The sequence below is a fragment of the Xenia sp. Carnegie-2017 genome, unplaced genomic scaffold, assembly GCF_021976095.1.
Source record: "Xenia sp. Carnegie-2017 unplaced genomic scaffold, XeniaSp_v1 HiC_scaffold_19, whole genome shotgun sequence".
NCBI lineage: Eukaryota > Metazoa > Cnidaria > Anthozoa > Malacalcyonacea > Xeniidae > Xenia > Xenia sp. Carnegie-2017.
The window spans coordinates 4,449,307-4,474,830 of NW_025813481.1; the positions used below are offsets into that span (position 1 = coordinate 4,449,307).

Here is a 25,524-nt window from a genome sequence, read left to right on the forward strand (position 1 = left end):
GTGCATTGCATATTTCATCAACTTTGAAATTTATTGATTCCTAACTTATAGCGATACATGTAGTTTTTAGACAATTTTATGTAATCAGTAAACAAACATGCATGTACGTTACATTTCGCATATAAATGTTATTGTCAGTAATTTGCTTCTCTCCTAGTCCAATTTGACGTTCACAAACGCTTAAATAACTCCTCCCCATGGATATCAAAATTTCAGCATAAAATCATCGCATGTATTTTTATCGATTTCAAGTCATGAAGCATTAAAATCCTGGTGACCTCAACCATATTCCAGAGCACTTTTAAAAAAGGAACTTTGATCATCAATGCAAAAATGACACTTAAAAATACTTTACTAAATATTAAAATGCTTCGTCTCATAAGTGGTGCTTCAAAAGCTGAGTGCCCAAAAAAAAAAACGCTCATCAAGACCACGCACATGTGATAATCAAGGTCAATGTGACTCTTTTGTTTATTTCTTACTTTTATTCTTTGCCGAACTTTCTTCAAACTTCAAATTTGTGAAATCCAGGAAACAAATATTCTATCCTCCAAGTATAACTCATTTATATGTGTTTTGACCAGAGGCTTTGGAAGCTTTTAAGAGTTGTGGGTGTACCATATTCGCCATGTCATAACGCAAGAATAGTAATGGAATTCTTTCTTATTGGTTATTTTCAATCAGTTTTTCTTCTTTCTTACTGGCTCCTGGTGCCTGTTCAACAATTTGAAAATTTGGTACACACATCATAAACGTTAAAGTAACATTTGTGGGTGTCTTTACTATAAGGTACACCCACACTTCAAAAAACCCACCCCTTCCAAGTCCCTGGTTTTAACTATTATACAAATTGTAAGAAAAGAGCTAGTACATGACACTAAAATTTAATATTTAAATAATAAATATATATTTTGAAGACAATAAAACGTCAGAGCTTGCATAGGATATGTTTATTTGTGTCTTTACTTGTCGAATTCCTCCGTAAGATTTTGAAAAATCTTATATTCTCCATTTGCCATACAGCATTGTGAGGCACACTACTACACATCACACTGGCATCATGCCAGTATAAATATTCATAAGAAGAATAAGAGCTTGCAAATGAAGTTAAAAGTCATTATTTTAAATGATCAAAGGACAAATATAAGTTTTTTAATTGTGCATATATAGGGTTCTAATTGCGGAATACATTACTTGTAGTTTTGATGAGTCATCCGGTCATCAGTTTCTTTTTCTTTCAAAGCCTGGAGAATTTTCCGATGAACTGATATCACAAAGAAATATTTTTATTTCATTGTGGGTAAAATATCGGATACTTTATTGACAGCTCTTTATAAAAAAGGGACCGAAACTGTCTTCAAACACACTTCTTCTAGCTACTGTTGGAAAAGTAAGAAGACAGAAAGAATTAACGATGAAGATAATCTATCTTCTCCTTGCTATCGGGTTGCTTTTAGCTGTAACTTACGCAGCTCCAACTGAAAACGAATACAATCTTAAAGATGGAATTTTGAACGGTATATTCATCAATTTTCGATATTTCATTTAGAAAACTGCGAAGCTCATCTATTCAATGCTTTATTCATTATAAGAAATTTTGTCAACCATGCTTTTGTTCGTGATTGAAGAACGATAGTTGTTTCTTTTAGAGTCAGACGAAGAAAACTCCCCAGAGAAAAACATTGCGAATGACTTAGAGGGTAACGATGATGAAAACTCAGAAGAAGAAAATAATGATGAAAATCCAGAAGAAGAAAATGATGATGAAAATACAGACGAAGAAAATGATGACGATACTGACCCCGAACACGACTTACAAGAAAATGAGAACGAAGATGAACTGACAGAAGATGAGTAAGTTAACTTTGTCGAATAGATTTTACATTCCTTATTCCCTTTCAATGGTGTATTCTTGTGTTGCCAAAAAACTTGACATCAAAGGCTTAGTGTTGTGACTTATAAGATCAATCCCATGTGTTCCATGTACTGTTTCTGTGCGTTTATTATAGAGATAGAATATATAAAAAATGCTAATACCAAATGCTAGTTTGTTGTACTGTTCAATAAATTTACAATAGTTGACGGACTGTATTTTATACATAGTGACGATGTGGAAGCTGATCCAAGTTTAGAAAAACGTTCTCCCTCTCCTGGACGTTATCGTTCTCGCAAACGTTCTCGTTCTCGTAAACGTTATCGTTCTCGTAAACGTTATCGTTCTCGCAGACGTTACGGTTACCGTGGTAAACGTTACCGTGGTAAACGTTATCGTGGTAGACGTTATGGTGGTTCCCGTAGACGGTACAGTAGTCACCGTAGACGGTATCGGAAGTACTACTAACGCGTTCGTAAATATCCTTATCATCGCGGATAGAGAACTCTTTTTTAATAAACATTTCTTTGCTTAGTTCACTAAAGAAACATGTAGCTTGACTTGACATTTAATCTTGTCTTACATAAGTAGGAAACCGATAATAAATGCATAATCATTGAAACTGTGTACTCGTGATTCTTTGCTGTTTCTGTTGATTACTGAATCAATAAACATTCATCGTAATTATTTATATACCATCAAAAAACATTATACACCGTTTGTGTAGAAATGTGTGCCTGCATGAGAACAGACTACTGTCTAACGGTAACATGTTTGTATACATTTCACTCTGAAGATGACTACCGCTAAGGTTGTCGAAACGTCAGTCAACAACAACAAAAACAGTCCTTCTCAGGACTATACCAACCTTGACAATCTACTTTTACAAACATGTAACGATACTCCCGGGTTCAAACCATTTACTTTATGTTTGTATACTCTTTCCATTTTTTTAAGAATAAGAAATTATAATGCTGAAGTCTCTGTGAATCTGAATCTTTGCTTTGTTATTGCACTTTATTTTTATTATTCTAACAATAATATGACCGATAAATTATAGAGTAGACAATATGAATGAACTGTTTGGCACGCCTATAAAGAACTGCAACTGTTTTAAATGTCAAATATTATGGCTTGTCCAATAGTAAGTAAACTTTGTCTGCAAAACGAGCACATCTATTTGAGTTTTCCTTATTTATGTAATCGCAAAACCTGCTCTAGAATTTTACTAAGTATCTACTACAGTTTTCGTTAGCCAAAATACAGAAAACACTTGCTGGATTACATAACCATTGACTTCACAAGTATACATGCATGATGCTAACACTGCAAATCAACTGACAAACACTATGCAAAAGCGGCCGACTGAGATCAACACATTGTATTATTTAGACTTTCAGTGACGATGTGAAAGCTGATCCGAGTCTAGAAAACACTGACTTTCTCCTTGATTTCGCTGTCGATTTTACCGTAAGTAATCGATACCGCCGTTACCCTGGTTGTTTTCAAAGACGTGTTTGTGGTATTCACAGACTTTATTTGGGTATCTTCGTCGTCTAGAGTAACAATAACTGTAGACAAGAAACATTTGTTGATGATAGATACAAGTTACATTGACATTCTTCTGTGAGCTACATGCATTGAGTTCTTATAGAACTCAATGGTTACATGTAGAAAAAAAGGAATATTTGCATAAATCAGGGACTTTGTAGTGTCCAGTTGGTTGTTCGTTTCCAGTCCTTTAAAAATTACAGCAATCTCATATTCCCAGCTTTTAATAACTGTTGACTGATGAGATGAATGGATAACTGTTCATCACACTCATGACCGATACCTTTTCTGTGGAAATGTGATAAGATGGAGATTAAATTACGACACCTACAAGTTCCTGTTTCAGCAAGCTGAACAGCCGGAACATACCATAAATACACATTAATGACAACTTATACATATGAAAAGAAAAGTTAGTCGAAAATTATGAAGTTCACTTCAATTTTGAGTATTTGCTTCGTTGTTTTCATCAAAGAAGTTTGTGGTAAGTTGATGATACTAGAATTCAACTTAAACTTGGATTGTGAAAGCAGATTGCGCTGTCTGTAATTTCAAATAGGGAAGTAGCAAGTACAGTTCTTTACTTCGTTGATACTTTCGAAGAAAATTCTAATTCTTTCTGTAGATAGGAGGATCAATAAGTCAAACATCTTTGTCTCTTTCTAAATTTCATGTTTTGATATGATTGAGAATGATAAGCTAAATCCGTCGACTAAATATATAAATAGTTCTATTATAATAGTAGGTACGATTTTTATTGTGTTTCCATTGACAGTAGTTATACATTGTCCTATATATTACTTGTCAAACCATTGATCTGTCTCGACAAGACAACAACTTAAAATCCTTTATTTCGTAGGCCTTTTGTTTTGCTTACGTCAGAGAAGTTGATTTTAGATAGTTTCTGCGTGCGTTGATTTGTTTATAGCTCAGTTTGTATTAATCTGGGCAAACCGATTTGAGAGCTCAATCAATTGAATCAATGAATAAGAATGGGCAAATCAATCACAAATACATGTCAGAGGAAATTTAAAACGTTTTGTTCAAATTTATCCGTTTTGCAGTGTAGTTATTTTATAGAAGAAATAAAAGATTTTTTTGTGTTTGCACAGGCTTATGCAAACATCAGACTCGACCTTCGGTCTCGGGCATGCGCTGATCTGCTCTCGAGTTCTCCTAAATGTCTCCTCGATTTGCATAAGGTTATGCAAACACATTTTTTGATTATCATATAACGTAACTTTCTAATAACTTTATTTCTTATCTAATCTTGTCAAAGGTTCTGCTTGTCCGCGGACAAACAAGAGGTCAAATAGCAAATGTGTTGATGAATGTTTACCATCCATTGGCTGTGCAGATAAAAACAAACAATGTCTGTGTGATGGTGATTGTGGTTTTAGCTGTGTCAAGAAAAGTATAGGCATATTTATGAGTGATCGCCAACTTCCATCACCTTCGTCTTTCATTAAAAAACAACTTCCATATTTCATCGTTTCTAGGTTTGAGGTGCACACAATTAAAGAAATTTCGTAACGGTCGCATTATCGGCAAAAACACCAACTTTAATGCGACTTTAAAGTTTGTATGCAATCCAAACTTTCAGCTGTTTGGAGCAAGTATTCGTCGCTGTCGGGCCAAGGGACTATGGGATGGAAAAAAATCAAGATGCAGTAAGTTCACATGACTAATAACATAGAGTAAAGGCAATCAACAATATTTTTTTATTTTACTACTTTATGTTATGAAATGAGAACTGAAGGTGAAATGAGAACTCTGTAATAATATGATTTTTCATCTTCTTGAGATGAATTGTCGGCCGAATCAGCTGATACATTGAAATAAACAGAATCATTCGGTCAATTGAACTTCTTCAATCTTTTATCTTTTTAATCCATAAGTATTTCTTCCCATAGAAATCGCATGTTCTGATCCTGGAATTCCCAGTAACACGAGAAGAAACCGACGCAAACAAAGTCTTCAAGGATTTTCAGAAAGAACAAAGCTGCGTTATGATTGTGCACCTGGTTACACCACGACAGATAAAACTACCATTACATGTCTGAAAAATGGCCGATGGACATCGTCTCCGCCTGTTTGCAGAAGTACGCTGGCATTGATTATATATATATAATATACATATATTGATAAGAACAAGAAAATACGAAAAAACTACGATTTCATCCCGACAAGCCTGTTTCGTGATTTCTCACTCTTCAGGGGATAATAATGTACATGTATATCTTATGAGAAAAGTCAAACAAAATTTTACTTTGTACTTTGTATACAACTGCTAACTTCGTGAAACTGCTGTGCGCGATAATTGCATTGTCCGTTGCTGTTACATATTCATCATTTTAAAATTAAGACATCTTGTGATGTGCTGATTGCGAAAACGTTAGATTTTGAATTTGTATATTTTGACTGTTTTCCACAATAAAATGAAAGTTTCTCGTCTGTTTCAGTCCAACAGTGTTCGAGAGTAGTGCTTCCATCTAATTCACAAGTACGTATACCTCGTCGCTGGAAGAATAAAGCCTCTCATCAACTAGGAACTCGTCTTCTGCTGTCTTGTAAACCTGGTCATCGTAGTCCAGTTGCCATTGGGCTCATGCGCTGTGTGAGTGTCGGTTGGAGATTGCAAACGAACAGATTCATGTGCATAGGTGAGAAAATTACACACGTGATTCACATCCGACTTGTTAAAAAGTTAACCATTAGTGTAATTGTTATTGATGGTTGTAACTGCTTCTTTATGAGACAGCTAAAAGTTGTGGAGATCCAGGATCGCCCAGAAATGGACGAAAATCAGGATTATCTTATTCCTTCAAAGATGTTGTACATTATTCATGTGATTCATGCTATGAGTTATCTGGTGCAAGTTACAGACAATGTCTCTCAGATGGATCTTGGAGTGATCAACTACCTCAATGTACACGTAGGTATCTTTTTATCCCCATGTTACAACCTTATCCCCATGTTACAACCGACAGCCGTGAATGATATGTGGTAAAAAACAAACAATTTTATTTTATTGTTGATTGTGCAATATCTTTGTCCCTACGTACGCCTTGATGGCCTCCTTTCTTTTGTAATCTTTTTCCATTGATCCATCAAATCTGTCAAACGAGTTTTCTACTTTTAATCTTTAACTTTTTTAAGGTAAAACGTGTGCTGATCCTGGTGACTTAAGACATGGCATTCGACAATTGTCATCTCAGCCAATTTATTGTGGATCATTTGTGGAGTACACTTGTGACATTGGTTACAAACTCGATGGTAATCTCCGGCAGACGTGTCTCTCGAACGGAAAATGGAGTGGAAGCAAGCCAACTTGCAATAGTAAGAATATGTGCTTTGCTCCCGGTTCCCTCCTCTTACTGTGCAGATTAAGCCTTTACAACAACTTTGTTTGAATAGTCATTAATTGTGGAGATCCTGGACAACCTAAAAATGGAAACACCGTAGCTGCTGACGGCTATACGTATGGAAATGATGTGAGATTTTCTTGCAATGACAACTATGTCTTAGAAGGCAGTGTTGTGGCAACATGCGAGATCAATGAAAAATGGTCAAGAAATCTTCCTTTCTGTTTGGGTACGTTGATAAATAGTTCACTAAAGTTTGTGCAGTTATTGCATAACGTTATTTTTTCCTGATTAACTTACAGAAAGATGCTCAGATCCATCGGGGAAAACCAATGCAATAGTTACAGGTAGCAAATTCTACCATGGAAAAACAGTCATGTTCACCTGTCGTAAAACCCACATGCTAGTTCCAGGCAAAAACAAAAGATTGACTTGTGAAAATGGTGAATGGAGAGGCATCATTCCAACATGTAAAGGTTCGTAAAAATGACTGGGAGAAGTTTCTTTGAATTTCGTACAATGAAACTTCTCCTTTTTCAGAAAATATGAAATGACCATTGTAAACGCATTATATTCATGAATTCAAAGACATTTTTAGTGTTACAAGAGCTGAATAAGCACTCAGCTTCTGAGATAATTTTTTTTAGCTATGTGTCGTCATGTGCCTAAACTATCCAATGGTTACGTGCATATGAGGTCACGAGAACATGGCTCTATTGTAAGATTTCGATGTAAGAATAGTCATCAGCTAATAGGAAATGAGAGATTTTCTTGCAACGATGGTCGATGGTCTAGTGCAATGCCAAAATGTCTGGGTAAGTTGTAGTATAGCATTTTTTTTTTACATTGAAAATACTGAGAAACCATTGAAAGAACTCGTACATTTTACACTTGATATCATTCATCACTGGTATACTAGCAGGGGCAGAGGGAGCGAAAGCCCCCCCCTAGAAAAAATGCTGGGTAGACAAAGCCAGTTGGCATTATTTGCTGGAAAGTTGGGTAAATTAGTTCATTTAAGATAGAAAATGTTCCGACCACCCCCCTAAAAAATGTCGTGTTGTCATGTCATTTATGGAGGTGCCATTCTTGTTCGATGTGTTATTGCGACAGAAAAGCGATGGTTAGGTCTTTTTACCTTGTAAAGCCAGTTGCCAAACTGCTCCATTGTTGTTGTTCTATTTACAACTTTGTTAAACCTGGTTGACAAATTCGGTTCGACTCTGTTTTTTCAGCGATTTGCCCCACTATCAGGAGTTTACAAAACGGTTGGGTGTTTGGTGAAAGATATTTGGACGGCGACCTTTTAAGTTTTCGTTGTCGTCCTGGTTATGTTTTGGACGGAGAAAGCTCAATAAGATGTACTAAAACACGTCAATGGAATGCAAATAAACCAATTTGTCGAGGTGTGTTATTGTTGATTGCCTGAGCATAATTGATCCGGAGAAAACCATTGCACTCTTTTTATAATTATTTTTTTACTTGTCTTCATCATTATTTACATTAAAGAAAATGGTTTGAACCGGGGAGTATCGTTACATGTTTGTAAATGTAGATCGTCCAGGTTGGTATAGTCCTGAGAAGGACAAAAATTGACTCTGAAGATTACTACCGCTAAGGTTGTCGAAACGTCAGTCAACAACAACAAAAACAGTCCTTCTCAGGACTATACCAACCTGGGCGATCTACATTTACAAACATGTAATTATTTACATTGAATACACAACTTCGTAACTTTATGCCTCAAACAATACATGAAAAATAAGGATTTAGAAGACAAGCGTTATGCATGGCATTCATCGTTTTCATGTTTTTCTTTTATTCAGCCCCATGTTCCAAACAGCGAGCACCATTGCACGGTCGAGTTACTCGTGATGGTTTCAAACATCAAGAACAAATATCATTCGAATGTAATGGAGACTATCATCTAGAAGGCAGAAATGTCTTGACCTGCTTTGATGGTGCTTGGAATGATAATCCTCCAAAATGTTTAGGTAGATAATAGCTGGTGATGATGAACATGTTAAATGTTTGCGACCTTGCATGCAAAGATTGAGTGAGTTTAGTTTTAGCAATGAAAAACATCTTGTTTGTTGGATTACAAATTATGGTACGATCTCATTGATGACACCTAAAAGTAATAATTTGACTTTCCAGCTCCTTGTCTGCCGTTTAATAATCCTCCATTTCTTGGTGGATCTTTGCAAAGAGCTGGTTTCAGACATGGAGAGTTGACGATATTCAGTTGTCGGGATCCTTTAGTTGTGGATGGTGAAGATACTTTACGTTGTAATAATGGCCGATGGAATCATCCAACTCCCAGATGTGCTGGTAAAAAATTTGTCTGTCATGTGACAAACTGCTCAATACTAACATGACGGACTATGGATTCATTTGTTTTCCAATAGGTCCATGCACTAAACTGGCAGCTCCAGAAAATGGCTTTATTTTCAAAAACGGTTTTAAACACGGAGAAACAATAACATTTAGATGTCGACCTGGTTATCAAATTGTAGGCATAGACAGAAGAAAATGTAATTTTGGCGAGTGGAGTGATTCAACGATGCCACGCTGTGAATGTAAGTCGTGTTAAACGCAATGAACAACAACAAATAAAGTGTTCAGATTGATTTGTGAAGATTTGACGTATTTTATACAAGCTTGAACTGTCTGTTTTTTTTAGTACAATGTCCTGATCCCTCAAGAACAACGAGTGCACACGTTAGGGGAAATGAATTTTATGAGGGCAAGCGAGTTGAATTTGTTTGCAGAGAAAATGAAATCATGGAACCGTCTGTTTCCAAGCAACTGACATGCGCAGGAGGAGCTTGGAACGGTGTCATACCATTATGTAAAGGTAATAAAGATATTTTATTCCCTTAAAGTCCATTCACAATTGACAAAATTTCTATCATCCAATGAAATCACAAGGTCAGGATGACAGCCATTATGATTGCATGATACATGAGCTAAGTAACGAATATAATTGAGTTTCGGAACAAATTTCACATTCTTAAGCGGAAAAGAAATGAAAAAGTGACTGTAACGACTTTAATAGCACCGTAAGCCTGTAACTCAATCCCATGCAACATAAATAATGAAATTTCACTCATTGAAAAAGTTTAATTGAACTGTTGAAAAACATCTGCTGAGGTTTTGTCCAAAATAACCAGCTATACAACATTATGAACTTAGAATAGTATATTGATATCAGGCTCTCTATTAACATAAGTAGACAAATTGTTTTTACGTCGCTTTTTTTCTATGTGAAAACCAACGTATTTTACAAAAACTTGAGTATCTGCTTTTCAGTGCGATGTCCTGATCCCTCAAGAACAACGAATGCCCAAATTGTAGGAAATCAATTTTATGATGGCAAGCAAGTGGAATTTGTTTGCAGAAGCAACGAATACTTGCATCCGTCTGTTTCCAAGCGACTGACATGCACAGGAGGAGCTTGGAACGGTGTCATACCATCATGTAAAGGTAATAAAGATTTTTAATGTCCATAATCGTTTCTATACCGTTGTATCTATATTGCACATGTTAACGAATTACTAAACATGAGAATTTTCAGCGATAACAACTACTGAAAGAATTTCAACAACAACGACGCCGACTCCTATCAAAACAACGTTGTTTACCACTAAAAGGATGACAACCAAAGGTAATAGTCTTGTCAGGCTAACACTTTTCTAACATGTATAACAGAATTGTAAAGTTTTAATGTAGCTAGGATATGATTAGTCAAGCAACCGATCACAATTTTGAGTTGATTTTGTACTAGTTAAATTTACTTTTTGCAAAGGATTGGTAAAGTCTTGTCCTGAGGTCAAATTAAGAAAAGGAAGAGTTTTCGGCAGGGGCGTAACTCCTGGCTCGAAAATATCATTCGACTGCACGAAAAATTGGGTGTTAGAAGGTGAAGAAGTGATCAAATGTTTGGAATCTGGCCAATGGAATGCAACATTACCAAAATGTGTGCCCACAGGTGACGAAATACTTTTTATTTTGAAATATAGATTATAGAAAATCTTACTGCTTGGAGTGTATAACGTGTTTCATTGTATTCCATGATGCTTTTTCTGTCGTATGTTTTGTCAGCAAATGTGCCGACCTTTGTATAAAATGTAAAAAATACTGTCATTGCTGATCTTTTGAAAGGACCGAGAGTGAGCTGTCCAGTTATTGGAAAGATCAAAGGAGGATATGCAACACTTAATGAATCTCATCATGGCGGTAGAGTGACGTTTCTTTGTCTTAAGAATTATAAAATGGAGGGAAGACATAACATCTTATGCCGAAGTGGAAAATGGAGCAGATCTCCTCCAAAGTGCCTTGGTATGTTTCCTCATCTTGTCTGAACGATGGTTGGTCGTTCTAACTTACAATATTGATAATAAAATATGTGTATTATGAGTAGATGCCCGATGATAGAACGAAAAAAACTCTATGTAATTCAATGATTTTCTTATCTAACAGCGACGTGTATGAATCTCAGTGCACCTCCGAATGGTTTGATAAAAATTAAAAGTGGACACTATCAACATGACATCATAGTTTTTGGTTGTCATCCTGGCTATGTTATTCAGGGACAAGGATACTTGCAATGTAATGAAGGAAAATGGAGCAATGTCGTGCCGACCTGTGTAAAAAAAAGCCAAACCTGAGGAGTTCAATGTATCTAGAGATACAAAAACATCTATTTCCTTTCAACAATTTTGACATATGACGTTATAATTTTATATAAGCTTTAAAAGTATTATAGAGTCTAGTTTCTTTTTACAAAACTGCCATCCGGTACATTTGATTAGAAACCTATAGATAGCAATAGAGGCCTATCTTTTGTATGATTTATGCATTAATTTTCACGATTTTTTGCGCAGTTGACGTGCTTATAGGGTCATGCCACCTGCTATAACATTTTAGCCCTGTTTTTTTTGCTTAAGATGGTTCGGGAATCAAACTCAACTACCATTCACCCATTAGCTCCCAGATATATTCACCGTTTTTTTTCATGAGGGAAACCGGCGTATTGAATATTTATGCAATGTTTTACCGGAGGAAAATCCTCGTTTGGATGCTCATTGCTCAAACCTCGCCTACATTGTTTACGAGTTATCTTTACAACCAAATCTTGCATTGAACTATATTTTTACGACCTCACTTATATTTACAAAAGCCGTTACCCTGTGTTTCTATTTTTACAAGATTTTTTAAATATATAGTTTTCAACGAAGCAGCATACATCAATAAAAAATTGCTTGATGGCAGGCACACGTTCCCACTAAAAAAATCCGAATTTGGCAATTCTCTATAACGCCATTTTTGAGCTGCTTTTAGCTGGCTTTTGCGCTGTTTGTTGCGTTTGTATTTGAAAATATATTCATCAGACAACGAGTATTCTTCATAATGACGCAGCTCTCTCGTATATTTCTCACTACATCGTTTTTCAATATATCGTTTTGAAATATTTTTGAAAATATTGTTTATGATTTTTTAAATACTATATTAACGCTTTCGTAGTTTGCAAGCAGAGGCTGCGGAACCGGGGGGGGGGGGCATTGGGGGCAAGTGCCCCCCCACTTTTTGCAACAGGGAAAAATGTGCCCTTTTTCTGGAATGAAAGTGCCCTTTTTCATGGTAGAGATATGCCCTTGTTTTAAGTAAAATTGGACTGAAGAAGTTTTTCTTAGATACAAGTAGCCCCGAGAGTAGAACAAAGTCTGTCGGCATCATGCGAAATCAGCTATAGCTTAGTTTTTGATCTTGATTACCCAGATAGATCAAAAATCGCGTTTCTCGATTGGGGTTGTCTTCGCAGACGTCCGCCCAGTAACTTAATTAACCAATGAGAAGTCGCAATTTATGATCCACATGAGACTATAAATTCTACGGCAACGCATTGCTCCCGTCGTATTGTCTTTCAGGCCATTGGTCCTACAAAACTGTTGACAGTTCATAATCGTAATAATTGAAAATTTTGCGGTTTAAATCACTTCTAATCAAAATCATCATGCCTAGAGCTGCTAGGTGAAAACAAGAAAAGAAAAAAGAGCTTGTAGAAACAGCTAAAAGCATGCGAAAACTGACGAGTTTTTTTAGTAGTGCTCCAGCAGAGAACGTTGTTGAACAAAACATCGACTCTAGGTCTAATTTGACACTGCCGTCAGCTACAGAAACTCCATCAACGTGTTTATCTCCTCATTCTCATTCCAAACCAAAATTCGGCGAGTCTGACTCTACATCGTCTTCAGAGATACTAGTCGCGCCGCCGACCGAACCAGTTCACACAACTTCTCAAAACCTAACGTATACGTCTTTGCCAAGTTCCACGACTACCTCCCTATTGGTAGGACCTATGCAAATTGAGTCAACGGAAAGTTTGCTAGGACTCGATTGTAAGCGTTTGTGCTGAGAGACTTGCGATGAGCGCAGCCTCTGGAGAACGATCTTTTTCATGCCAGCGGCTTGTCAAGACACATCTCAGGAGCACAATGACGGCAGCATGTAAACAAGGCCAGAACTGACGAACTGGACTTACGTTTAATAGCTAAGGACTTTGTTCTCAAAAACGAACGTAGGGTTAGATTTTTTGGGAAATTTTAATGAGATCGCATTACTTAATAAAATTGTTCATGTAGTCATCTTAGTTCAATTTGTTAGCACGCACGCCGAGCAGTAGAGAATACGCATAGCATTCTAAGAATGTCTACCAATATTTTGCAGACTTTGAAACTTAATCATGATTCATGAAACAATGTATATCTGTAATATACTAAAACAGTAAGCTGCAAACTCACATGCCCTTTTCGGTCAGTGCCCCCCCACTTTTAAGATACTTCCGCGGCCCCTGGTAACATGTTTGTATACATTTGACTGTGAAGATGACTACCACTAAGGTTGTCGAAACGTCAGTCAACAACAACAAAAACAGTCCTTCTCATGACTATACCAACCTAGACAATCTACATTTACAAACATGTAACGATACTCCCGGGTTCAAACCATTTACTTTATGTTGTATACTCTTTCCATTTTCTTAAGAATAAGAAATTATAATGCTGAAGTCTCTGTGAATCTGAATCTTTGCTTTGTTATTGCACTGAATTTATTTTCTTAATTTTTATTATTCTAACAATAATATGACCAATAAATTATAGAGTAGACAATATGAATGAACTGTTTGGCACGCCTATAAAGAACTGCAACTGTTTTAAATGTCAAATATTATGGCTTGTCCAATAGTAAGTAAACTTTGTCTGCAAAACGAGCACATCTATTTGAGTTTTCCTTATTTATGTAATCGCAAAACCTGCTCTAGAATTTTACTAAGTATCTACTACAGTTTTCGTTAGCCAAAATACAGAAAACACTTGCTGGATTACATAACCATTGACTTCACAAGTATACATGCATGATGCTAACACTGCAAATCAACTGACAAACACTATGCAAAAGCGGCCGACTGAGATCAACACATTGTATTATTTAGACTTTCAGTGACGATGTGAAAGCTGATCCGAGTCTAGAAAAACACTGACTTTCTCCTTGATGTCGCTGTCGATTTTACCGTAAGTAATCGATACCGCCGTTACCCTGGTTGTTTTCAAAGACGTGTTTGTGGTATTCACAGACTTTATTTGGGTATCTTCGTCGTCTAGAGTAACAATAACTGTAGACAAGAAACATTTGTTGATGATAGATACAAGTTACATTGACATTCTTCTGTGAGCTACATGCATTGAGTTCTTATAGAACTCAATGGTTACATGTAGAAAAAAAGGAATATTTGCATGAATCAGGGACTTTGTAGTGTCCAGTTGGTTGTTCGTTTGCAGTCCTTTAAAAATTACAGCAATTTCATGTTCCCAGCTTTTAATAACTGTTGACTGATGAGATGAATGGATAACTGTTCATCACACTCATGACCGATACCTTTTCTGTGGAAATGTGATAAGATGGAGATTAAATTACGACACCTACAAGTTCCTGTTTCAGCAAGGTGAACAGCCGGAACATACCATAAATACACATTTATGACAACTTATACATATGAAAAGAAAAGTTAGTCGAAAATTATGAAGTTCACTTCAATTTTGAGTATTTACTTCGTTGTTTTCATCAAAGAAGTTTGTGGTAAGTTGATGATACTAGAATTCAACTTAAACTTGGATTGTGAAAGCAGATTGCGCTGTCTGTAATTTCCAATAGGGAAGTAGCAAGTACAGTTCTTTCTTTCGTCGATACGTTCGAAGAAAATTCTAATTCTTTCTGTAGATAGGAGGATCAATAAGTCAAACATCTTTCTCTCTTTCTAAATTTGATGTTTTGATATGATTGAGAATGATAAGCTAAATCCGTCGACTAAATATATAAATAGTTCTATTATAATAGTAGGTACGATTTTTATTGTGTTTCCATTGACAGTAGTTATACATTGTCCTATATAATACTTGTCAAACCATTGATCTGTCTCGACAAGACAACAACTTAAAATCCTTTATTTCGTAGGCCTTTTGTTTTGCTTACGTCAGAGAAGTTGATTTTAGATAGTTTCTGCGTGCGTTGATTTGTTTATAGCTCAGTTTGGGCAAACCGATTTGAGAGCTCAATCAATTGAATCAATGAATAAGAATGGGCAAATCAATCACAAATACATGTCAGAGGAAATTTAAAACGTTTTGTTTAAATTTATCCGTTTTGCAGTGTAGTTATTTTATAGAAGAAATAAAAGATTTTTTTGTGTTTGCACAGGCTTATGCAAACATCAGACTCGACCTTCGGTCTCGGGCATGCACTGATTTGCTTTCGAGTTCTCCTAAATGTCTCCTCGATTTGCATAAGGTTATGCAAACACATTTTTTGATAATCATATAACGTAACTTTCTAATAACTTTATTTCTTATCTAATCTTGTCAAAGGTTCTGCTTGTCCGCGGACAAACAAGAAGCCCAATAGCAAATGTGTTGATGAATGTTTACCATCCATTGGCTGTGCAGATAAAAACAAACAATGTCTGTGTGATGGTGATTGTGGTTTTAGCTGTGTCAAGAAAAGTATAGGCATATTTATGAGTGATCGCCAACTTCCATCACCTTCGTCTTTCATTAAAAAACAACTTCCGTATTTCATCGTTTCTAGGTTTGAGGTGCACACAATTAAAGAAATTTCGTAACGGTCGCATTATCGGCAAAAACACCAACTTTAATGCGACTTTAAAGTTTGTATGCAATCCAAACTTTCAGCTGTTTGGAACAAGTATTCGTCGCTGTCGGGCCAAGGGATTATGGGATGGAAAAAAATCAAGATGCAGTAAGTTCACATGACTAACAACATAGAGTAAAGGCAACTAACAATATTTTTTTACTTTACTACGTTATGTTATGAAATGAGAACTGAAGGTGAAATGAGAACTCTGTAATAATATGATTTTTCATCTTCTTGAGATGAATTGTCGGCCGAATCAGCTGATACATTGAAATAAACAGAATCATTCGGTCAATTGAACTTCTTCAATCTTTTATCTTTTTAATCCGTAAGTATTTCTTCCCATAGAAATCGCATGTTCTGATCCTGGAATTCCCAGTAACACGAGAAGAAACCGACGCAAACAAAGTCTTCAAGGATTTTCAGAAAGAACAAAGCTACGTTATGATTGTGCACCTGGTTACACCACCACAGATAAAACTACCATTACATGTCAAAAAAATGGCCGATGGACATCGTCTCCGCCTGTTTGCAGAAGTACGCTGGCATTGATTATATATATAATATACATATATTGATAAGAAGAAGAAAATACGAAAAAACTACGATTTCATCCCGACAAGCCTGTTTCGTGATTTCTCACTCTTCAGGGGATAATAATGTACATGTATATCTTATAAGAAAAGTCAAACAAAATTTTACTTTGTACTTTGTATACAACTGCTAACTTCGTGAAACCGCTGTGCACGATAATTGCACGTCCGTTGCTGTAACACAATCATCATTTTATAATTAAGACATTTTGTGATGTGCTGATTGCAAAAACGTTAGATTTTGAATTTGTACATTTTGACTGTTTTCCATAATAAAATGAAAGTTTCTCATCAGTTTCAGTCCAACAATGTTCGAGAGTAGTGCTTCCATCTAATTCACAAGTACGTATACCTCGTCGCTGGAAGAATAAAGCCTCTCATCAACTAGGAACTCGTCTTCTGCTGTCTTGTAAACCTGGTCATCGTAGTCCAGTTGCTATTGGGCTCATGCGCTGTGAGAGTGTCGGTTGGAGATTGCAAACGAACAGATTCACGTGCATAGGTGAGAAAATTATAAACGTGATTCACATCCGACTTGTTAAAACGTTAACCATTGGTGTAATTGTTATTGATGGTTGTAAATGCTCCTTTATGAGACAGCTAAAAGTTGTGGAGATCCAGGATCGCCCAGAAATGGACGAAAATCAGGATTATCTTATTCCTTCAAAGATGTTGTACATTATTCATGTGACTCATGCTATGAGTTATCTGGTGCAAGTTACAGAGAATGTCTGTCAGATGGATCTTGGAGTGATCAACTACCTCAATGTACACGTAGGTATCTTTTTATCCCCATGTTACAAACTTATCCCCATGTTACAACCGACAGCCGTGAATGATATGTGGTAAAAACAAACAATTTTATTTCATTATTGATTGTGTAATATCTTTGTCCCTACGTACGACTTGATGGCCTCCTTTCTTTTGTAATCTTTTTCCATTGATCCATCAAATCTGTCAAACGAGTTTTCTACTTTTAATCTTTAACTTTTTTAAGGTAAAACGTGTGCTGATCCTGGTGACTTAAGACATGGCATTCGACAATTGTCATCTCAGCCAATTTATTGTGGATCATTTGTGGAGTACACTTGTGACATTGGTAACAAACTCGATGGTAACCTCCGGCAGACGTGTCTCTCGAACGGAAAATGGAGTGGAAGCAAGCCAACTTGCAATAGTAAGAAAATGTGTTTTGCTCCCGGTTCCCTCCCCTTACTGTGCAGATTAAGCCTTTACAACAACTTTGTTTCAATAGTCATTAATTGTGGAGATCCTGGACAACCTAAAAATGGAAACACCGTAGCTGCTGACGGCTATACGTATGGAAATGATGTGAGATTTTCTTGCAATGACAACTATGTCTTAGAAGGCAGTGCTGTGGCAACATGCGAGATCAATGAAAAATGGTCAAGAAGTCTTCCTGTCTGTTTGGGTACGTTGATAAATAGTTCACTAAAGTTTGTGCAGTTATTGCATAACGTTATTTTTTCCTGATTAACTTACAGAAAGATGCTCAGACCCATCGGGGAAAACCAATGCAATAGTTACAGGTAGCAAATTCTACCATGGAAAAACAGTCATGTTCACCTGTCGTAAAACCCACACGCTAGTTCCAGGCAAAAACAAAAGATTGACTTGTGAAAATGGTGAATGGAGAGGCACCATTCCAACATGTAAAGGTTCGTAAAAATGACCGGGAGAAGTTTCTTTGAATTTCGTACAATGAAACTTCTCCTTTTTCAGAAAATATGAAATGACCATTGTAAACGCACCCGCTAAAGAGGAAAAACCTGTTTTACAAAATTTTGCATTAAGGTCATGAATTCAAAGACATTTTCAGTGTTACAAGAATTGAAAAAGCACTCAGCTTCTGAGATAATTTTCTTTAGCTATGTGTCTTGATGTGCCTAAACTATCCAATGGCCACGTGTATATGAAGTCACGAGAACATGGCTCAACTGTAACATTTCGATGTAAGAAAAATCATCAGCTAATAGGAAATGAGAGATTTTCTTGCAACGATGGTCGATGGTCTAGTGCAATGCCAAAATGTCTGGGTAAGTTGTAGTATAGCATACTTTTTTTACATTGAAAATACTGAGAAACCATTGAAAGAACTCGTACATTTGACACTTGATATCATTTATTACTGGTGTACTGGTAGGGGCAGAGGGAGCGAAAGCCCCCCCCCCCTAGAAAAAATGCTGGGTAGACAAAGCCAGTTGGCATTATTTGCTGGAAAGTTGGGTAAATTAGTTCATTTAAGATAGAAAATGTTCCGACCACCCCCTTAAAAAATGTCGTGTTGTCCTGTCACTTATGGAGGTGCCATTCATGTTCGATGTGTTATTGCGACAAAAAAGCGATGGAAAGCTAAGTCTTTTTACCTTGTAAAGCCAGTTGCCAAACTGCTCCATTGTTGTTGTTCTATTTAAAACTTTGTTAAACCTGGTTGACAAATTCGGTTCGACTCTGTTTTTTCAGCGATTTGCCCCACTATCAGGAGTTTACAAAACGGTTGGGTGTTTGGTGAAAGATATTTGGACGGCGACCTTTTAAGTTTTCGTTGTCGTCCTGGTTATGTTTTGGACGGAGAAAGCTCAATAAGATGTACTAAAACACGTCAATGGAATGCAAGTAAACCAGTTTGTCGAGGTGTGTTATTGTTGATTGCTTGAGCATAATTGATCCGGAGAAAACCATTGCACTCTTTTTATAATTATTTTTTTACTTGTCTTCATCATTATTTACATTAAAGAAAATGGTTTGAACCGGGGAGTATCGTTACATGTTTGTAAATGTAGATCGTCCAGGTTTGTATAGTCCTGAGAAGGACAAAAATTGACTCTGAAGATTACTACCGCTAAGGTTGTCGAAACGTCAGTCAACAACAACAAAAACAGTCCTTCTCAGGACTATACCAACCTGGGCGATCTACATTTACAAACATGTAATTATTTACATTGAATACACAACTTCGTAACTTTATGCCTCAAACAATACATGAAAAATAAGGATTTAGAAGACAAGCGTTATGCATGGCATTCATCGTTTTCATGTTTTTCTTTTATTCAGCCCCATGCTCCAAACAGCGAGCACCATTGCATGGTCGAGTTACTCGTGATGGTTTCAAACATCAAGAACAAATATCATTCGAATGTAATGGAGACTATCATCTAGAAGGCAGAAATGTCTTGACCTGCTTTGATGGTGCTTGGAATGATAATCCTCCAAAATGTTTAGGTAGATAATAGCTGGTGATGATGAACATGTTAAATGTTTGCGACCTTGCATGCAAAGATTGAGTGAGTTTAGTTTTAGCAATGAAAAACATCTTGTTTGTTGGATTACAAATTATGGTACGATATCATTGATGACACCTAAAAGTAATAATTTGACTTTCCAGCTCCTTGTCTGCCGTTTAATAATCCTCCATTTCTTGGTGGATCTTTGCAAAGAGCTGGTTTCAGACATGGAGAGTTGACGATATTCAGTTGTCGGGATCCTTTAGTTGTGGATGGTGAAGACACTTTACGTTGTAATAATGGCCGATGGAATCATCCAACTCCCAGATGTGCTGGTAAAAAATTTGTTTGTCATGTGACAAACTGCTCAATACTAACATGACGGACTATGGATTCATTTGTTTTCCAATAGGTCCATGCACTAAACTGGCAGCTCCAGAAAATGGCTTTATTTTCAAAAACGGTTTTAAACACGGAGAAACAATAACATTTAGATGTCGACCTGGTTATCAAATTGTAGGCATAGACAGAAGAAAATGTAATTTTGGCGAGTGGAGTGATTCAACGATGCCACGCTGTGAATGTAAGTCGTGTTAAACGCAATGAAAACAACAAATAAAGTGTTCAGATTGATTTGTGAAGATTTGACGTATTTTATACAAGCTTGAAATGTCTGTTTTTTAGTACAATGTCCTGATCCTCAAGAACAACGAGTGCACACGTTAGGGAAATGAATTTTATGAGGGCAAGCGAGTTGAATTTGTTTGCAGAGAAAATGAAATCATGGAACCGTCTGTTTCTAAGCGACTGACATGCACAGGAGGAGCTTGGAACGGTGTCATACCATCATGTAAAGGTAATAAAGATATTTTATTTCCTTAAAATCCATTTAAAATTTACAAACTTTATATCATCCGATGAAATTACAAGGTCAGGATCAAAGTCATTTTGATTGCATGATACATGAGCTAAGTAACGAATAGAATTGAATTTCTGAACAAATTTCACATCCTTAAGCGGAAAAGAAATGAAAAAGTGACTGTGACCACTTTAATAGCACCGTAAGCCTGTAACTCAATCCCATGCAACATAAATAATGAAATTTCATTCATTGAACAATTTTAATTGAACTGTTGAAAAATATCTGCTGAGGTTTTGTCCAAAATAACCAGCTATACAACATTATGAACTTAGAATAGTATATTGATATCAGGCTCTCTATTAACATAAGTAGACAAATTGTTTTATTTCACTTTTTTTCTATGTGAAAACTAACGTATTTTATAAAAACTCGAGTATCTGCTTTTTAGTAGACAGAAATGTCTTCACCTGCTTTGATGGTGCTTGGAATGATAATCTTCCAAGATGTTTAGGTAGATAGCTGGTGATGATGAACATGTTAAATGTTTGCGTCCTTGCATACAAAGATGGAGTTAGTTTAGTTTTAGCAACGAAAAAGCTCTTGTTTGTTGGATTACAAATTATGGTACGATATCATTGATGACACCTAAAAGTAATAATTTGACTTTCCAGCTCCTTGTCTGCCGTTTAATAATCCTCCATTTCTTGGTGGATCTTTGCAAAGAGCTGGTTTCAGACATGGAGAGTTGACGATATTCAGCTGTCGGGATCCTTTAGTTGTGGATGGTGAAGATACTTTACGTTGTAATAATGGCCGATGGAATCATCCAACTCCCAGATGTGCTGGTAATATATTTGTCTGTCATGTGACAAACAAACTGCTCAATACTAACATGACGGACTATGGATTCATTTGTTTTCCAATAGGTCCATGCACTAAACTGGCAGCTCCAGAAAATGGCTTTATTTTCAAAAACGGTTTTAAACACGGAGAAACAATAACATTTAGATGTCGACCTGGTTATCAAATTGTAGGCATAGACAGAAGAAAATGTAATTTTGGCGAGTGGAGTGATTCAACGATGCCACGCTGTGAATGTAAGTCGTGTTAAACGCAATGAAAAACAACAAATAAAGTGTTCAGATTGATTTGTGAAGATTTGACGTATTTTATACAAGCTTGAAATGTCTGTTTTTTTTAGTACAATGTCCTGATCCCTCAAGAACAACGAGTGCACACGTTAGGGGAAATGAATTTTATGAGGGCAAGCGAGTTGAATTTGTTTGCAGAGAAAATGAAATCATGGAACCGTCTATTTCTAAGCGACTGACATGCACAGGAGGAGCTTGGAACGGTGTCATACCATCATGTAAAGGTAATAAAGATATTTTATTTCCTTAAAATCCATTTAAAATTTACAAACTTTATATCATCCGATGAAATTACAAGGTCAGGATCAAAGTCATTTTGATTGCATGATACATGAGCTAAGTAACGAATAGAATTGAATTTCTGAACAAATTTCACATCCTTAAGCGGAAAAGAAATGAAAAAGTGACTGTGACCACTTTAATAGCACCGTAAGCCTGTAACTCAATCCCATGCAACATAAATAATGAAATTTCATTCATTGAACAATTTTAATTGAACTGTTGAAAAATATCTGCTGAGGTTTTGTCCAAAATAACCAGCTATACAACATTATGAACTTAGAATAGTATATTGATATCAGGCTCTCTATTAACATAAGCAGACAAATTGTTTTTATTTCACTTTTTTTCTATGTGAAAACTAACGTATTTTATAAAAACTCGAGTATCTGCTTTTTAGTAGACAGAAATGTCTTCACCTGCTTTGATGGTGCTTGGAATGATAATCTTCCAAGATGTTTAGGTAGATAGCTGGTGATGATGAACATGTTAAATGTTTGCGTCCTTGCATACAAAGATGGAGTTAGTTTAGTTTTAGCAACGAAAAAGCTCTTGTTTGTTGGATTACAAATTATGGTACGATATCATTGATGACACCTAAAAGTAATAATTTGACTTTCCAGCTCCTTGTCTGCCGTTTAATAATCCTCCATTTCTTGGTGGATCTTTGCAAAGAGCTGGTTTCAGACATGGAGATTTGACGATATTCAGTTGTCGGGATCCTTTAGTTGTGGATGGTGAAGATACTTTACGTTGTAATAATGGCCGATGGAATCATCCAACTCCCAGATGTGCTGGTAAAAAATTTGTCTGTCATGTGACAAACTGCTCAATACTAACATGACGGACTATGGATTCATTTGTTTTCCAATAGGTCCATGCACTAAACTGGCAGCTCCAGAAAATGGCTTTATTTTCAAAAACGGTTTTAAACACGGAGAAACAATAACATTTAGATGTCGACCTGGTTATCAAATTGTAGGCATAGACAGGAGAAAATGTAATTTTGGCGAGTGGAGTGATTCAACAATGCCGCGCTGTGAATGTAAGTCGTGTTAACATCTGCTGAGGTTTTGTCCAAAATAGCTAGCTATACAACATTATGAACTTAGAATAGTACATCGATATCGGGCTCTCTTTTAACATAAGTAGACAAATTTTTTTTATGTCACTTTTTTTCTATGTGAGAATTAACGTATTTTACAAAAACTTGAGTATCTGCTTTTCAGTGCGATGTCCTGATCCCTCAGGAACAACGAATGCCCAAATTGTAGGAAATCAATTTTATGATGGCAAGCAAGTGGAATTTGTTTGCAGAAGCAACGAATACTTGCATCCGTCTGTTTCCAAGCGACTGACATGCACAGGAGGAGCTTGGAATGGTGTCATACCATCATGTAAAGGTAATAAAGATTTTTAATGTCCATAATCGTTTCTATACCGTTGTATTTATATTGCACATGTTAACGAATTACTAAACATGTGAATTTTTAGTGAAGACAACTACTGAAAGAATTTCAACAACAACGACGCCGACTCCTATCAAAACAACGTTGTTTACCACTGAAAGGATGACAACCAAAGGTAATAGTGTCTTTTCTAACATGTATAGCAGAATTGTAAAATTTTAATGTAGCTAGGATATGATTAGTCAAGCAACCGATCACAGTTTCGAGTTGATTTTGTACTAGTTAAATTTACTTTTTGCAAAGGATTGTTAAAGACTTGTCCTGAAGTCAAATTAAGAAAAGGAAAAGTTTTCGGCAGGGGCGTAACTCCTGGCTCGAAAAGATCATTCGAATGCTGGAAAAATTGGGTTTTAGAAGGTGAAGAAGTTATCAAATGTTTAGCATCTGGCCAATGGAATGCAACAATACCAAAATGTGTGCCCACAGGTGACGAAATACTTTTTATTTTGAAATATAGATTATAGAAAATCTTACTGCATGAAGCATATAACGTGTTTCATTGTATTCCATGATGCTTTTTCTGTCGTATGTTTTGTCAGCAAATGTGCCGACCTTTGTATAAAATGTAAAAAATACTGTCATTGCTGATCTTTTGAAAGGACCGAGAGTGAGCTGTCCAGTTATTGGAAAGATCAAAGGAGGATATGCAACACTTAATGAATCTCATCATGGCGGTAGAGTGACGTTTCGTTGTCTTAAGAATTATAAAATGGAGGGGAAACGTATTATCTTATGCCGAAGTGGAAAATGGAGCAGATCTCCTCCAAAGTGCCTTGGTAAGTTTCCTCATCTTGTCTGAACGATGGCTGGTCGTTCTAACTTACAATATTGATAATAAAATATGTGTATTATGAGTAGATGCCCGATGATAGAACGAAAAAAACTCTATGTAATTCAATGATTTTCTTATCTAACAGCGACGTGTATGGATCTCGGTGCACCTCCGAATGGTTTGATAAAATATAAAAGTGGACACTATCAAGATGACCTCATAATTTTTGGTTGTCATCCTGGCTATGTTATTCAGGGACAAAAATACTTGCAATGTAATGAAGGAAAATGGAGCAATGCCGTGCCGACCTGTGTAAAAAAAAGCCAAACCTGAGGAGTTCAATGTATCTAGAGATACAAAAACATCAATTTCCTTTCAACAATTTTGACATATGACGTTATAATTTTATATAAGCTTTAAAAGTATTATAGAGTCTAGTTTCTTTTTACAAAACTGCCATCCGGTACATTTGATTAGAAACCTATAGATAGCAATAGAGGCCTATCTTTTGTATGATTTATGCATTAATTTTCACGATTTTTTGCGCAGTTGACGTGCTTATAGGGTCATGCCACCTGCTATAACATTTTAGCCCTGTTTTTTTTGCTTAAGATGGTTCGGGAATCAAACTCAACTACCATTCACCCATTAGCTCCCAGATATATTCACCGTTTTTTTCTTCATGAGGGAAACCGGCGTATTGAATATTTATGCAATGTTTTACCGGAGGAAAATCCTCGTTTGGATGCTCATTGCTCAAACCTCGCCTACATTGTTTACGAGTTATCTTTACAACCAAATCTTGCATTGAACTATATTTTTACGACCTCACTTATATTTACAAAAGCCGTTACCCTGTGTTTCTATTTTTACAAGATTTTTTAAATATATAGTTTTCAACGAAGCAGCATACACCAATAAAAAATTGCTTGATGGCAGGCACACGTTCCCACTCAAAAAAATCCGAATTTGGCAATTCTCTATAACGCCATTTTTGAGCTGCTTTTAGCTAGCTATTGTGCTGTTTGTTGCGTTTGTGTTTAAAAATATATTCATCAGACAACGAAGATTCTTCATAAAGACGCGGCTCTCTCGTATATTTCTCACTACATCGTTTTTCAATATATCGTTTTGAAATATTTTTGAAAATATTG

General features: G+C 36.2%; 2 protein-coding genes and 1 long non-coding RNA gene across 6 annotated transcripts in view; 2 read left to right on the top strand and 1 right to left on the bottom strand.

The window, feature by feature from the left end:
- Positions 1–4,019, bottom strand: part of LOC124439549 — an 18,232-nt gene extending 14,213 nt beyond the window's left edge. Inside the window, exon 1 of the long non-coding RNA XR_006946361.1 lies at positions 4,009–4,019. This is a non-coding gene — a long non-coding RNA (uncharacterized LOC124439549). The remainder of the gene's footprint in view (positions 1–4,008) is intronic.
- On the top strand, positions 1,367–2,495 carry LOC124439545 (probable ATP-dependent RNA helicase ddx56). Its single transcript, XM_046989799.1, has 3 exons — positions 1,367–1,517; positions 1,650–1,854; positions 2,104–2,495. Exons 1-3 carry the CDS (start codon positions 1,415–1,417, stop codon positions 2,339–2,341), a joined length of 546 nt encoding a protein of 181 aa, XP_046845755.1. The 5' UTR covers positions 1,367–1,414; the 3' UTR covers positions 2,342–2,495.
- On the top strand, positions 3,754–24,954 carry LOC124439537 (sushi, von Willebrand factor type A, EGF and pentraxin domain-containing protein 1-like). 4 transcript variants are annotated; one of them, XM_046989780.1, is made up of 27 exons: positions 3,756–3,908; positions 4,704–4,838; positions 4,924–5,094; positions 5,338–5,526; positions 5,887–6,087; positions 6,186–6,359; positions 6,584–6,763; positions 6,842–7,018; positions 7,092–7,265; positions 7,437–7,604; positions 8,025–8,195; positions 8,616–8,783; positions 8,947–9,120; positions 9,198–9,368; positions 9,473–9,646; positions 10,102–10,239; positions 20,658–20,693; positions 21,371–21,544; positions 21,626–21,796; positions 21,901–22,074; positions 22,753–22,926; positions 23,004–23,174; positions 23,359–23,532; positions 23,624–23,713; positions 23,842–24,024; positions 24,198–24,374; positions 24,516–24,954. In XM_046989780.1, exons 1-27 carry the CDS (start codon positions 3,851–3,853, stop codon positions 24,701–24,703), a joined length of 4,335 nt encoding a protein of 1,444 aa, XP_046845736.1. In that variant the 5' UTR covers positions 3,756–3,850; the 3' UTR covers positions 24,704–24,954. The 4 variants fall into 4 exon arrangements, with proteins under 4 accessions (XP_046845737.1, XP_046845736.1, XP_046845738.1 ...); XM_046989781.1 differs by lacking the exons at positions 20,658–20,693; positions 21,371–21,544; positions 21,626–21,796 and adding exons at positions 19,999–20,172; positions 20,250–20,420 and having other exon boundaries at positions 3,754–3,908; positions 10,102–10,275; XM_046989782.1 differs by lacking the exons at positions 3,756–3,908; positions 4,704–4,838; positions 4,924–5,094; ... (14 more) ...; positions 21,371–21,544; positions 21,626–21,796 and adding exons at positions 14,785–14,928; positions 15,714–15,848; positions 15,934–16,104; ... (9 more) ...; positions 19,999–20,172; positions 20,250–20,420.
- Positions 24,955–25,524: the final 570 nt, after the last annotated feature.